We start from the raw sequence: 14958 nt of genomic DNA on the forward strand, positions 1-14958 counted from the left end.
CATATGCCTTCTGTGCAATCATCAAGGGAGGGTCTTCTGCCTAGTCATAAGGATAATACAGGCTTGTACTGGGCTTAGAATTGAGGATATTAACAATGGTCACAGGGCTCAGTCATTCTGATCCAACCTTGGAGCAGTTTTATAAGATGACGATCAAAAGAGAGGGTAGTACTTACAATATCAGCACACTAGATGATGTATTGGCAGATAACTAATGCTGAAGACATAACAGACCGGTATACGAGCAGTATAGTTTCAAAAGATGCAGCAATGGGCTCTCATTCTGTAGCAAGTAATATTTTTATTGTGACGCTATTCCCCAAGCGGGAATGGGAATCGAACAAAGAAACAGAGAGATGAATATTCAATGTTTATCTTGAGGTAGTTAAAGATGTCAATCAGCCTTTGGTCTCGGCGGGATATGCTTTCCTAGATAGCGAGCAAGGAGTATAGGAGATATACCTCAGTTGTCTGAGGCCCTCAACTCTTAATTCATATATGAATTTCAACGACTTAGAGTAACGTGCCTGTAATGGAGAGACGTAGTTAGATTGCTTAAGATCTCTGTTATGGAGGGAAAACCTACACTGTTGATTCTCCGCCAGAAACAATGGCATACACGACGTGTCACAATATTGTAAGTAGGTACATTTAATAACGAAGTTGTTCCATTAGGAATCAAGCAACTGTAAATCGTGCGAGGCTCTTAAATACAATGGTCATGTTATTCTGCTGTAGGTTTTATATCTTGATGAATAGTCTCTTCTCTGAAGACTCGATATCCCCTTTCTAGGTGACTAGAGGGTTCGACAACTACTAGAACTATAGTCCAATTTTGTGACAAAACAAACCGATAAACCCATGTCTAACTTTTGAGATCCATCTTACTTTTCCCATGATTGTTAGGTTACGCTAGGTGATCTAAATTTTCTGTGCATAAGACAAGTCCTTACGCCAATGTTCCAGCTGCGCAAAGTAGAATAGCTGTCCCAGCATATGTATCTTCTTTCTATCGACCTTTTTTGATGCTGTTCGGGGCAGCCATGACATGAGGACGAATTTCGTAGGCATCATGTAGTGCGGAAGTGACTGTGCGATGGAATCCTGGATCTCCTTTACCTTTTCGCACGCGAAACTATCTGTAGTAGCATCCTTCAATAGCGGCATCGCATTGGCTTTAGGGGCTGTGCTATCAGGATGGCTGTCGAGATAGATTAATGCGGCCAAGCTGGGCTCGTCTTGGCCGTTAATGACCCCTAGGAGATCGACAACGATGTTGTCATTGTCGGAGAGACATTTTCTAGCTTGATGCTCGACTTCCAGTGCGTCAATTCTGCACCCGTCTAATTTCAGAATTGTATCCTTGCGACCGAGGTATGTGATGCTACCATCGTGATTGAGCCTGCCAAGATCTCCCGACCTGTATATCCGCGTCTGTGTTCTGTTCGGGTGCATCTTGACCAGCCAGGATGGTATTTTCTTTATAAAGCCTGCCTCAGTTCGTCGCGTTGCTGTATCATCAAGGTACCCACGAGATAAATGTGGTCCTTCCACTATTATCTCGCCCACTGCTCCTATCGGCATCAACTTGTCAGGCGAAGTCGGGTCAACGAGCCATATGGTTCCAGTGGATGGCCGTCCAACTTTGGCACCGCCAACAGGCTCGATCTTCGTGTTTAGAGCGCAACATATAGCTACCTCTCCCATACCATATTGGTTGACCAATTTTGTTGAGCTGTTGGCCCATTTCCTCACAAGATCTTTGGGAAGAGGCTCACCTCCGACACATAATGTCTTGAGTTGAGGAATGTCTTGCGGTTCTAGCTTAATAGCCACTGTAGGTGTTAAAAAGATAGTATCAGCAGCCATCGTGTTTATTTCCCGCGTAAGGTCTTGAACCGTCTTCATTGGCCCAGGAACACAGCAGCAACCGCCGAGAACCAGCGGAACCAAAAATTCCAAATTGCTGATGTCAAATGCATAGTCATCAAACTGGAAGAACCTCGTCCGCGAATCGAGCCCGAGATCGCGGGCGTAGTTTGTGATAGCAGAGGCATAGGCCTTATGATTTTGAATGATACCTTTGGGTGTGCCCGTGCTGCCACTTGTGAACAGAACCAGGCAAGCACTATCAGGTCTAACTGTCTGACATGTTGAAGATCCCACAGATAGGCTCCGCAGCCACTCAGGAGATAGTTCGATGAGAGTTGGAACTATGCCTTGAAACCGATTAACATGAGACGAATCTGTAAGCAAGATGCGGGTCCTCGTCCGAGCTATGACGGACTCGAGATAAACAGGAGGATCGCTCGCGAAAACTGATATATAAGCGCCCCCGGCCCGTAATATCGCGAGGCGTGCGACGATAGCCCAGGTCGACTTTTCGAAACAGCTCAACACGAAGGTCTCAGGGCCAACACCCTTCTCCATGAGCAAAGTCGCAAGACGTAGTGAGAGATCGTCCAGTTCCTTGTAAGTTAGATTCCCATCCCAAGAACAGATGGCCATCTCGTCGGGTCTCAGAGTACATTGTTCCAAAATCAAGTCATGTAAACATCTATCGACAGGCGTGGGATCCATAGCTGTCCAGCTCTGGATGTTCTCCAAATCGTGCTGTGCGCATGCATTTATATCTCTAAGAAGTGTATTAATCGAGGAATTGCCACACTGTGAGTAAATTTGTTGAAAGGTACGCAGAATGCTTGTTGCCATACTGGCACTGGTGTGAGACGGTTTATATATAAGCTGGATCGAGGTATATGAAGGCCCAACCAGTAGCTGAACATCCACCTAAGTGACCGTTAGTGACCACGATTGATCATCAACGCATATTATATACTTACCTCCATACTGGTGATATTCGGGTCATCCTTGAATCCTTGGAGATAGATACCAGTATTACAGTTGTGACGAGACGAGCGTTGATCAGCGACACCGATGTCGTGGCCTTCGACCATGGCATTGGAAATAAGCTGACTCTGATCAAAACGCCGTAAAAATGACCAGACTGGCTCAGAAGGGTCGATACGGGTATAGTATTGAACCGAACTGTTGGTATTCCCTACATTTCGTATCATCGACTCGAATCCCTCGTCCTTACTAAGGTCGTGAGGACCCGAGTACTTGAAGCAGATAACGTCAGCCACAATAAAGCATTGTAGAGTCAAGCTCCAACAAGCTTTCAAGATTCCAGGAATTGAAACATCAGAAAGGACAACTGCAAGATTTTCCGTGCTATCAAGGTCGACATCTATGCTGATAGTCTCCCTTTCAATGAAAGAACTATCGCTGGAAGGTGGCAAGACGCAGTTTGAACGATCTAACCGCGTGGCCTGATCTCGCTCATGGACGTCAGCCATTGCAATAATAGCTCACTGACAATATGACTTAGTCTTGTATGGGAATTGACATGAATGAGTCAGGTAAGGTTGAGGAAGAATAAGTGTTTAAGGGATGGTTAGGAGTCAATGACGCACTCATCTTTTTCATGTTCGAAAGCATACTTGACAGAAGCTCTATATACAGCTTTGTTTAGTAAAAACAAGGTTATGCGAAAAGCCGGGGAATAATTCTTGACCCGAACTAGTGTAAACGAAACTTCCTTATTTCTTGTTGGCTGCTTCTTGGTTGATCGAATCTAATACAGCTACGCCGAAACAGGCTCAGTAGCTGGTCATGGGTATTAGGATATGTAGGCACTCTCATTAAACTGATCATCATTCTTCAGCCTCCTTTCTAGCTAGGCATCTGATTTGAACACCAGCACTGTATGGAGAGTAAGACTCACCGTCTCTTCTACAGCTTATAGTCTGTATCCCCTTGCAGTAGCAGGTTAGTCAACCACCCACACGTTTTATATCTTAGCCCCCTATACAACTTCAACTACTCACAGTACCTGTTACATATATCTGAATTATCAGAGCAGAAAGTGATATCATTTACTCCAAGTCCAATTCCATACAGATACCGTTCTTCACAAGACTCTCTAATTGCACTATTCAACCTAATATCCTTTGAAGCAATAGGTTCGTGGAATCGGAATTTACCCCTCGCTGATCTAGAGCCACCCTAGCGCAGCATACAGATTCAACCAAGGCCAAGACAGTACTAAAGCGCAATTGCATCAAGACATTGGTTCTCAACATTCGCATTCAGTTTAGGAGATCTGCTCACTAGTATTGCGGTGGCCAGCTACCCACAGAATCTAGGCACATATTCAGCTGGCGTCTTACCCTTGCAAGCTGGCCCTACCAGGTCCACGTCAACTCCTAATCAGGAAAAGGCCATGCAGGTGCTTGCTGATAACGCAATAGCGTAGTTGGAGAATGACCGTATTGGTTATTCTTGCAGCTGTTTGTAACTCATTGTAACTCATTGTGTAATTGAGTATATGTACTTGTTGTGACTTCCACGCTACAACAGAGTGGCATTCCACCTGGAACCAACCACAAAATAGATCGATATGGGCCTATGACCTCTCAAATGATGATCATCTTTCGTCCTCGCATACACACAGCTCTCTGCGGTCCACCTGACAGCACCCTTGAGCCAAGATACTGGCCAGGTATGAGCCTATTGCTAACACCTGCATGTAGGACGCGACATGCATAGGTTAATATTGGTGTCAAGTGGCCTGAGCCATTGCATCGGCTGTTCCGGAAACCCCCATGTTAAAGGATGCTGCATGGCGTATCGGGTTGTTGCTGGGGGGCATGTTGAAGTTGGAATTGCCTAAAGTGAAGCTATACAGGGTGCTCGCTACAGCTGACCTTCTGCAAATGCATCAAGGTCGAGATGGAGGTAGCGCGTATTGATACTATAGGCTGGGGCTTCACAATTTATACATTACGGTCGTTCGAATCTCTTGCTGTCCCTCGTGTTCCTTCTGATACATCCCTTGGGATTTCTTCACACATAATCTGACTCTGGTATTCACAACTTATAGACTATAATGAGTTATAAGTATTACCCTATCACTGGAATTAAGGATGGGTTGGGCCCTCACGGGAAAGTCCCAGTGAGACGAGACTTCGATGAATGGAGTACCAGCACCGATGAAACAGACAAGATACAGTTTATCCTATATCTTTTGGCTCTTAAGAGACTCCAGGCTGTCGACCCGGCTGATCGGGATTCGTACTTCCAAATTGCAGGTGGGCAGCACGCGACTCAAAGCAATGTCACACCATCGACCTAATTCTTCATAGGCATACATGGCTATCCATACCAACCATGGGATGAACCCTCAACTACCCAAGCTGAAATAGGCCGTAAAGGTTACTGTAATCATGCGAACGTCTTGTTTCCGTCCTGGCATCGGCCTTACATGCTTCTCTACGAGCAACGTCTCTATGAGATCATGGTAAACGAGATTATCCCCAAGTACCCAGCTTATAAAGAGAAGTACCTCGCAGCTGCTCATAAATGGCGTCTCCCGTTCTGGGATTGGGCCAAGAATCCTCGAGTTCCTCGGCTAGCAAGGTATAAGACCGTCAGCATTGCATTTGGGGGAGAGCCCAAGTTCGAGATAGCAAACCCCCTTTATCAATTCCGGATGCCAAACGACAAGAAAATGAGAGTTTATGGCGTGGGATCAATTGTAGATTTCGATGGTGGCGAACCTTTTGATGTAGGCTCTATCATCAACAGACTTTGCAAGAATGATGCCACTGATACTCTGTCATCCCTAGTACGGAGAGTGCATTGCCACCAGTCGATGCCCAACGAAGGATGATCGCAAATCCGATTCCAATGCCTGGATAAATGGAGCAGTCCACGATGACGAAGTAGATCGATTTCTTACGGAACACTCATCTGTAACGGACGAGTCGTACGGGACAGCTGCGGAGTTGGTTTATCGACTTCTAACCTATCCCATGGACTATTCTCATTTCGCCACGCTTGCAAGAGATGAGACTGCAAAGAGTGCAGGGGCCAGCACCTCGAAAGTGACTAATGATATCAACCTAGAATTCGTACACAACAACATCCACTATTGGGTTGGTGGTAATGGTGGACATATGTCACAAATCCCAGTTGCGACATTTGATCCAACATTCTGGCTTCATCACTGGTAAGAAGTGCTTTTGCCGTCCTTATCAACCATTGGTGTTGCCTAATTCCTATTAACCAAACTGATGTAGTAATATCGATCGCTTGTTCGCGCTATGGCAAACAATCAACCCGGGCAAGTGGTTCACATCAGATACCCAAAGGTTTTTTGATCAAAAAATAGTTGGCTCTGGTAGCTTGATCACGAACAAGACGCCCTTACGTCCTTTCCATAAGGATACATCGGGTACCTATTGGACTCCCGATGATACCCTGGACTGGTTCAAACTCGGCTACACATACCCAGAACTTCCTACTGGAAAAGAGACTCCTGCTCAAATTCTCAAGATTGTGAATGAAGATTACGGTATCACTCGTAAAGAAGCGCTGATGCTGGCTCAGAGTGCGAGTGATCCACTACCGGGCTTCGAGGTCTTGAGTGACGGGGCGCGAATGTACGACTACGCCCTCAGCATTAAATATTCAAAGTATGCTATTCTGTCAATTTTTCAGTTCACACTATGAGTTGTTATACTGATAATTTACCAGATTTGCGTTAGGTGGCCGTCCCTTCAATATCGAGGTCTTTCTACGGCCTGAAGGCGAGACCAAAAACACCTTTAAAACTGAGGATTTCGTTACCAATGTATTCAATTTCAGTCAGAGGCCTGAAGATGAAGATGGTAATGAAGTTTGCGACAATTGCAAAAAGGGACACGACAAGAACGTCCAATCGACAGCCTATGTTCCTCTCACATCGTACCTTTTGAAGATGTTCAAGCAGCAACAGCTGAATAGCCTTGAACCGCCCACGGTTGAGAAAGTTCTGAAGAGAATGTATTGGCGAATCGTAGATATTGTTAGTGGCCGTTTATAAAAGGACACAGAAACAAAAGTAGCTGACACTTTTAAACAGGGCGGGCAAACTATTCCTGAGGAGAAATGGAAAGACACAATGAACCTCGATCTCTCGGTCTCCAAGACGCAGATGTCGTACAGTTCAGATCCTCAGAAACCAACGAAGTTCCCTAACCCTGAAGTCATACCTCAGTTGGGAACGGACTTAGCCGAGCCTCAAGCACAGACGTAAGTGATGAGTGTGTAGTCCAATAGTGACCCTACATCTAGCTAACTGCATTATGAAGTGGGACTGGCAATATCATCACGGTCTCAAAGATCAATAAGCTCTCAGAACCAGTACTAGAAGGTGGCTCTATAGTCTTCAAATCGCCATCGATGAAATTAGCCAAACCAGCCCGTGAGACTGGAACAGGCATTGCGCTCCTCAACTGGGACCCTGCCAGCAAAGCCGACTCGCTGGACACAGAGAACTATGACATCCTTCTCTCCATGGTAATCAAGAACGGGAAGAGAGTGGTGCAATGCAACCACAAGCTAGCCGGGAAAGGATATAACGTCATCAAGGAGTTTTCGCCAAGCCCCTGGTTTAGCGAGAGCCCAGAGCTCAAGGTCGATATCAAAGGTGACCAGTTCGATATTTATGTCGATGGACGGAAGGTCGAGTCGTACAAAAGAGAGATAAAGAAGAGCGTGACCCATGTGCATTACTATAGCACGCCTTCGCGCGCAGAACCTGTCATGGCAAGGGAGATCACAGCAAATACGTACTAGCCTACCCTATAGATAGGGATCGTAACTGAGCTAGCCATTGTCCCTGTGTTAGATTAGCCTTTTAGTCTAGGTATTATGAAGAGAATGACGAGTTTTATGTCAATATGATTTTCAGGTTTATATGTCTATCACGGTATACGAGGTGTTGCGACCAGACATAGTCGATACTCTGTACGCTCATTCAAACAACTTAAATTGATCGCAAACTATCGTGAACTATACTATATGTCTATATCTAAGCATCTATTTTCTTTTATCTATACGCACGCGTGTCTATGGAATGCCGCTACACAGACCTCATTATTGCAGTAACTTAGATAGCAGGTTCGGCACCAGTCTTCAGATGTTGCTTCGATCCCGCAGATGAAGCACCAGAGGGGTATCGCACCACATCGCTCCGCTTCTTGTGCCAGAGCTTGCCTTTGCGATTTACTTTCTTTCCCGAAGACCTGTTTCATGAGCTCATCGCGATCGGCAGAGATGCTGCCCAGCTTGGGTAGCAGTCGGGCCCATGGACTACGCCGACGAATCGCACACATGACACGATACCGCAGAGCTATGTCTCGGTCTATGGCGATCACAGCGCCTAGCCCTTGGATGGCGCCGGGCTCCTTGGTACTAGGTTCGAGCTCGTGCAACACATCACGAATTGCTTCTCCAATTCGTTCGCTCTGCTCCGGCCAATTTTCCGCCACTGAGGCACGCAGGATACTCAACGCCTCAAGCAGATTGGGAGTTCTTATCGGCCGGCTCACGAGGGCACGCCAGTATCGTATTGTTTGGAGAATGTCTTCTGATTTCGTATATGTGAGGCCTTTGGTCATGACGCCTCCGAATGAGATCGCGATGCCGCTCACGCCGATGCCTTTGCCGAATATGACAAAGTCGGGCTGAAACTCCGCACCCTGTCGTGCATACTCAGGTCGCTGAAATGCAAAGGGCGCACCACAACGCATCGCGGTCATCGTCTCGTCTACAATGAGCAATAGCCGGTTCCGAGCGCAGCAAGCCTTCACTAAACCGAACTTCTCTGGTGTGAAGACGAGTCCATCTTCTGTGCTAACCATGTCAAAGAGCACCGCGATAGCGCCTTTCGTTTTTGCTTCTGCAAACTGAGCATTCAGCGTCTCTTCATCCGCTTCTCTCATATTAACCACAATAGGCTTTGGCCCAGCGGCGATCGCACTTGTCTCCCACTCCTTTGAGGCGTGCGCCTACGTTTTGAACACCTGTTAGCCTTTGCACGAAATCTGGAGTAGTGTATAACCTACCAGTGGTCCATACCCAGCTCCATAGATATTATCAGCTACGACAAACGTGGGAGCAAGGACATGCGTCTCATTCCAGCCCAGAAAATTGAGTGCAAAATCCCGAACTCTCATGCCTGTTTCCTCTGGCTCCTCATCCGGCTTAGGTCTCAGACTTTCAGAGTCCAGCACTAAGGGGCTTGTAGCGGCGGTATTGAGAATGAGACTGGCAATGGTGGTAGGGTTGATTGAGTCCGTGGCATGGGCGTGCATAGAGATAGGATAGTAGCCATTGAAGACCTTGTAGAAAAGGTTGGTGTACTCATGTAGAAGAAGTTGATATTTCCTGTCGACTGCGGCCTTATCGACTGCGTATTCTTGCCACAGCGAAAGAGTCTCTTTGTCGCCAACGGTGCTGCGATTTGTGTAGGCACTACCCCAACCACTGTGCATATCGTGATCCAGAGATTCTCCGGCTGGCATACCGTTTTTTGCCTTGGAAGCACTCATCTTGAGATTCAAGTCGCGGTGGAAGCTATAGAAACAGTTAAAAACACAATGGTAATCAACACAACACACTGCCTAGGTACCGAGATAGAGAGAGGCTTCTTGTATCTCATAAGATGAGCTCGAAGACTTCTTAGGCTTAATCACCTCTAGCTATGAGAAATCTCGGACATGGGTTCCTGTCTTTTCCATCAAAACAGTGCCAACTATTTCCTCCATAGTGGCAAGCCTAGCGGATCGCATTCCCAACAAATCGAGGTTGGGTAGGTATACCATAAGTTCGGCATATGTTGCCGTAAGTCTCGGTACGTCGTGGGAACAGCCTCTGTACCTGGGAGTGGACGGCACTAACCTAGGGTTTGGCAGATGGTGCCAAGCAATTTTGAGAATTCCAATTGCGGCCCACGCTAGAATGCAGATCCCGCTGTGGACGTGCATACTCAGCTCTGAGAGCTTTTCTTTTGCTCCCCCTAATTAGGAAAACTGCTATGCGTAAATGGGCTTATATGTAAGCAAGCCTCAGCTACACTACCCATGATCACCTGAACAGAGCAAGGTTCTTTGGAACTAGTATCCTCTCAAGATGATTTTCGGAATTTCAGCGTTCATAAACTTACCGCTACTCTGATGGCTCGTGCTGTATCCAGGCTCTGCTATTTGAAGAAACAAAGGAGAAGTTAGTCTCTCTTTGTTAGTGTAGCGGGAAAGCGGAGACCAAGCTGTATTAGTCTCAAAGAGGTAGTTGTAGTGTAAATTCACCGTCTCCATAGCTCTAGCTTCCGAAGCTAGGGGGGTGGTGACGTCTTCTAGACACAAGTAGAGATTCATATCTAATGTAGGGGGAAATGTCTTGCCTAAATGAAGGTTGAAAATGCTACATATGAACATAGAGAGACATTAATGAGAGAGATGTAGAAACCGTGCTGGAAGGGAGGTAGCAGGCGTCAAATACGGATAGCGTTGGTAAATATCAAGTGGCAAGTTGAATTCCAACAATCTCGCACCTGTTGTCTAGATACGTATTTAGACTTGTATATATACGCTAGATATTATCTTAATATATGAATCTAATTGAGCGTCACCACAGCCTTCTGTCCTGCCGGTGCCTTCTTTTCGCGATCTCCTTCGTTGTCCATAGCAGCCTGAATTACGCCAAGTCCATCTCCAAAGATACGCGCCCGAGGATATGGTGTAAAATACTGGCCAGTCGCGAGGGCGTCCGGCAGGAAGTCTTCCCAGACTCTCTTACTAGCGGGTTTGTCGCGAATGTCGATTGCAAAAATGAACTCTACCCTGACTACGCTAGGAATAGCTTTCGAGGGGTAGTCGTCTGAGACTGAGGAGACTACTTTCTTGCCTTCGCTCCTGGCGACTGCGTTGGCTAATGCTATGATTGATGAACTGATACCGCTTGCGTCGAAAGCTCCAGCGACTCTTTTACCGGACAGCTTTTCTACTAGCGTGTCGGCTAGGTTCTTGTCCTTGTAGTCTACTAGCTCGGTCGCGCCGAGCTTCCTCGCGAGATCGAACGCCGAGGTCGAGGCCGTGGCTATCACCTTATACCCAGCGGCGGATGCGAGTCGTACACCATGACTACCAACATTTCCTGTCGCGCCCGCGATGATGACCCATTCATCTCGAGAAGGAGGGTATGAGACAGGAGGCTCGAGGCCAAGCGATATATCTTGGAAAAGCGCCGAAGCGGCAGTAGAGATACCCAGTGGCATAGTAGAGGCATCCTCATAAGACAAGTTTGGTGGGATGGGACATGCCATGTTCGACCACAGGACAGTGTAATTCTGAAAGCCGGCGTGACGGTCGTCGTCGGTTGCCAGGCGAAGGGCGTGGCCCATGACACGATCACCGACGTTGAATCGGTTGATCTGGGAGCCGACTTCGACAACTTCGCCAGCTACGTCCACCCCTAAGATTCCTGGGGTGGTCATGTTGGTCACGTACCCATCCTGCATGGCGGCGTCGATAGGGTTTATTGACACGGCGGCGTTCTTGATGACGATCTCATCTTCATCAGGGAACCGCGGTTCGACCTCGTCTACATCGAGAGGCCGTCTCATTTGCCTGATGAGAATAGCTGCGTAATTATCCGCCATCCTATGCGTATAAATGAAAGGTAGTATAATCAAGACGTCCAGTTGAATTGAAACAGTAGCCTTTCTTGTCCGCGAAACTCTGAGTACTACCAACGCAAGGGAACTATCGTGAGTAATATACAGACAATACGGAACCTAGCTATAAACAGTATTTACTCGCGTTCTCCGATGTAAGGGCTCAGAGGCAGTAGAAGGAACGAAAAGACGACACCCATCCTGCAACTGGATTTCCGTGTTCGCGGCATTGCCGTATGGTTAATCTGGCAGTTCCGATATCTCTATGTGTAGCGTCTACCTCCTCCCAAACTGAACCCTTGAGTCCTATATTGTACCACGAGGCGCAGGGTACAAGTGAACCCTGCGGGGGACATGCAAGTCAAGGTTACTTTGGGGTATTCAGCTTGCCATTTCTCACCCATTTCATCCTAGCGTACGCTGCAACGAACCCGCGAGCCGTAGGGATGGGCGGGAAGGATGATGGCTTAGGTCAACTACAACCTCCATCTCCCTTCCTTGATGCTCGTTATGGATCGCCAGACCAATTAGGGGACGCCAGCTCACTATGATAGGAATTTCTAACCACGGGTTGAGTTAATTCCAAGAAGGGTGCAGTTTGTAATGTACCAAACTTGGCATTTCAGCACTCCACCGACATTTCAGCTTCATCATTGCGCGCATCAGATACTACAAGGGGGGCTTGCAGACAAACATGGGGGTCCGCAAATAGAGCCAGTAACTAATATCTATGATCTTCCTCCAGCTTGACAAGGGCAAAGTCAATATTCGTCAGCGTCGTAGCCGCAACGGCCGAGACATATCACGACGGCTAAGCTATTTCTTCGTCCTATACTATGTATGTTATAGCCGAAGGAGGGCAGCTTCATGAGCTGCACGCGCAGTGTTAGGATGTCAGCCAGAATCTATATCGCAAAGACGTGGGGGGTTGGTTCGAACTGTGTAGGCTAAGGGAGGGCGCCTAGAGCAGGCAGATTAAGATGATGGCCAACAATCGCAGGTTTGCGAGATAATCTGTCACCTAAATAGAAACACAATGTCCCCCTCTAAATTCGTTTCCACCTGAACAACTTTCTCCCTCACACAACTCTGGCAGTAAATTCTTCTTCATCGAAGCTTTTGTGCCACCCAAACCCGCATCATGAGTAATATATGGGACGACGCTGGGGCTATCCCGCCAGTCCTCGATGGACGTAAACTTGAAATCTATAGCCGGGAAACCCCAGATATCATCAATGCACAAGATCCTAGGTCTGGGTTGACACCACTGGCTAAGGCCATACTTGCTGGTAATGTGAAGACAGTCAGGCTCCTACTCGACAGCGGCGCCAGCCCTGACACGAAGATGCGGGATGGACGAACTCCAATGTATATGGCGGCAGATGCCACACAGAATAGAGCGCGTTTTATCCAGCTCCTTCTCGCAAAGAACCCTGCCACATTCGACGATGCGGGACCAGACTTTGTTCAAAACAACACACCTTTGATGGCCGCTGTCAAGAGGGGCGACCCTGAGGCCGTCAAGTTGCTTGTCGAGCGAGGGGCTTCGAAAGAGAAGAGGAACGCTGCCGGAAAGACACCAAACGACCTCGTGAACGAGTCTAAGCCGAACAGCGATGAGGTCAAAAAGTCTCTGGCGATTGTCCCTAGCAAAGGTGTAGGTGGCCTTATGACCTACATCAAAGCATGGGTTTTGCCAGTGCTTGCTTATTTTGGACTTTTCCGACCCCTGGCCGACATTTTCGATGCCGCGGCCCGGGCTTTCTTTGGTATCCGGGAAGATGGGCCGCTACCAGGGGAGGTAAGTCCACTATTATTAACAGTGTCCTGCATTCTTACGAGATCGCGTTGCTAACTCGAAATCCAGGATGTTTCCGAGCCATCAACGCCGGAGGAGTTCAAGAAAAATTTGGAAAATATGGTGGCACGGTAAGTCATGTCGCTAGATGACATCAAAGAAGTTCTATTGACTAGATCATCCAGAGGAGGTCTCGAACGGTTCTTCCCTCCTGGGGATCCTTACGTCCAACAGGTCGCTGATAAGGCTGCTGAGCTTAAGAACGACCCCAACAATCTCCTGAATTCGCCCGCTCAGATTGACGCTCTTGCTAAATTGGCCTTGTATCAACCCATACTATATTGCGGTAAGAGTCCAGGCTCTACATATATAAATTCAACAAGCACTAAATTCAGAAACTCGTACAGATGACAGTGGTTCAATGTGGAACGAGGATAACGGCCCTGGTACCAATAAGGGGGATCGATGGCAGTCCCAAATAGAACTCGTCAGGAAGATGACTGATATCACCACGCGTGCTGTTCCAAACAAGAGAGGCTGCGATCTTCGCTTCATTAATAGAGATATCCCTGATAGCAACAACCTCGATGGCGCGGCCATCCGACAAATTTTCAACGACTATGGCCGCGGCACCGGTTGGACACCGATAGGAACATCGTTGAGGAAACACGTCCTCGATCAACTCGTCTACAAAGACTTGGACTCAGGCACCCTCATCAAGCGTCCGTTCCTCGTGATGTGTATCACCGATGGTTTCCCGACACAGGAACGCGCGATGGAGGGCACTACACCAGGGCCTGAGGACGCAAATCAGAACCAAGACGCAGATCGATTCCGCAAGGAAATTCGTAAATGTGGCCAATTACTCGAAAGCAAAGATTACAAGCGTGAGGGTAAGCTTTACTCTTTTCATCATTGACACCAAAAACAGGTTTTAATTCGCTCTTAGTCGTCCGATTTTCCATTAGTCGAATCGGGAACATCACAGATTGGGAAGATAAGGCAGAAGCGGACAAGTTCTGGGATGGTCTTAGGTCAGATGACATGATTCAGGACGTGCTGTATATGACAGAAGGTATGTACTACACACCAACAGAGATAGTACAGGTCGCTAACACATGCGGAAAACAGATATCTTGGATGAGAAGTTCCACGCCAAGAAAGACCAGAAGGAGTTGGAAATCTGGGTAAGTGAATAATCATACAAATGGACCTTCTGGATATTGATTCTGATTCGGTCATAGCTGCTCACTACACTGTTGGCCCCTATGCAATCACTTCTCAACTATTAAATCGTGCCTCGGGGGTTATTCATGGGTTTTATACTGGGTTATTGCTGGTATCAATAACAGGGCATCTAACCCATATGATTATACCACTATTGCGAATTATTTGATTTATGTTATTCGTCTTAGTATGTTTATTCAAAGTTGAGAAATTAATTATTATACCATGTTCTGCGCATTACTAGCGTATTGCCCCTATACGCTTACTTCTCTTTTAAGACCTAGGTAGGCAGTCAATTTGTAACGTGAGATATCCTATGGGACTTGATGCCAGTAAATTGTTAAGACAGAGCCCCTATTGAAGTAGTCTG

The 14958-nt window shown here is 47.1% G+C and overlaps 5 protein-coding genes across 5 annotated transcripts; 2 read left to right on the top strand and 3 right to left on the bottom strand.

Moving 5' to 3' along the window:
• Positions 1-718: 718 nt before the first annotated feature.
• F5B22DRAFT_618397 (uncharacterized protein) lies at positions 719-3489 on the bottom strand. The gene is made up of 2 exons (XM_047975690.1): positions 2844-3489; positions 719-2790 (listed from the first exon to the last, which is right to left on the bottom strand). Exons 1-2 carry the CDS (start codon positions 3357-3359, stop codon positions 922-924), a joined length of 2385 nt encoding a protein of 794 aa, XP_047828044.1. The 5' UTR covers positions 3360-3489; the 3' UTR covers positions 719-921.
• Positions 3490-4360: 871 nt separating this feature from the next.
• Positions 4361-7786, top strand: F5B22DRAFT_618399 (tyrosinase). Its single transcript, XM_047975691.1, has 7 exons — positions 4361-5153; positions 5208-5629; positions 5691-6073; positions 6144-6539; positions 6601-6910; positions 6968-7137; positions 7197-7786. The coding sequence occupies exons 1-7, from the start codon at positions 4952-4954 to the stop codon at positions 7681-7683; spliced, it is 2370 nt and encodes a 789-aa protein (XP_047828045.1). The 5' UTR covers positions 4361-4951; the 3' UTR covers positions 7684-7786.
• A 73-nt stretch (positions 7787-7859) lies between these two features.
• Positions 7860-9733, bottom strand: F5B22DRAFT_370734 (pyridoxal phosphate-dependent transferase). The gene is made up of 2 exons (XM_047971162.1): positions 8955-9733; positions 7860-8897 (listed from the first exon to the last, which is right to left on the bottom strand). Exons 1-2 carry the CDS (start codon positions 9438-9440, stop codon positions 7941-7943), a joined length of 1443 nt encoding a protein of 480 aa, XP_047828046.1. The 5' UTR covers positions 9441-9733; the 3' UTR covers positions 7860-7940.
• Positions 9734-10442: 709 nt separating this feature from the next.
• F5B22DRAFT_618401 (oxidoreductase) lies at positions 10443-11880 on the bottom strand. The gene has a single exon (XM_047975692.1). The coding sequence runs from the start codon at positions 11546-11548 to the stop codon at positions 10505-10507; it is 1044 nt and encodes a 347-aa protein (XP_047828047.1). The 5' UTR covers positions 11549-11880; the 3' UTR covers positions 10443-10504.
• Positions 11881-12028: 148 nt separating this feature from the next.
• F5B22DRAFT_618402 (uncharacterized protein) lies at positions 12029-14810 on the top strand. Its single transcript, XM_047975693.1, has 7 exons — positions 12029-13364; positions 13431-13492; positions 13547-13707; positions 13769-14254; positions 14311-14436; positions 14493-14548; positions 14606-14810. The coding sequence occupies exons 1-7, from the start codon at positions 12705-12707 to the stop codon at positions 14651-14653; spliced, it is 1599 nt and encodes a 532-aa protein (XP_047828048.1). The 5' UTR covers positions 12029-12704; the 3' UTR covers positions 14654-14810.
• The last annotated feature ends 148 nt before the right edge of the window (positions 14811-14958 follow it).

Source organism: Xylaria bambusicola (genome assembly GCF_022495145.1).
Source record: "Xylaria bambusicola strain CBS 139988 unplaced genomic scaffold F5B22scaffold_42, whole genome shotgun sequence".
NCBI classification, from domain to species: Eukaryota; Fungi; Ascomycota; class Sordariomycetes; order Xylariales; family Xylariaceae; genus Xylaria; species Xylaria bambusicola.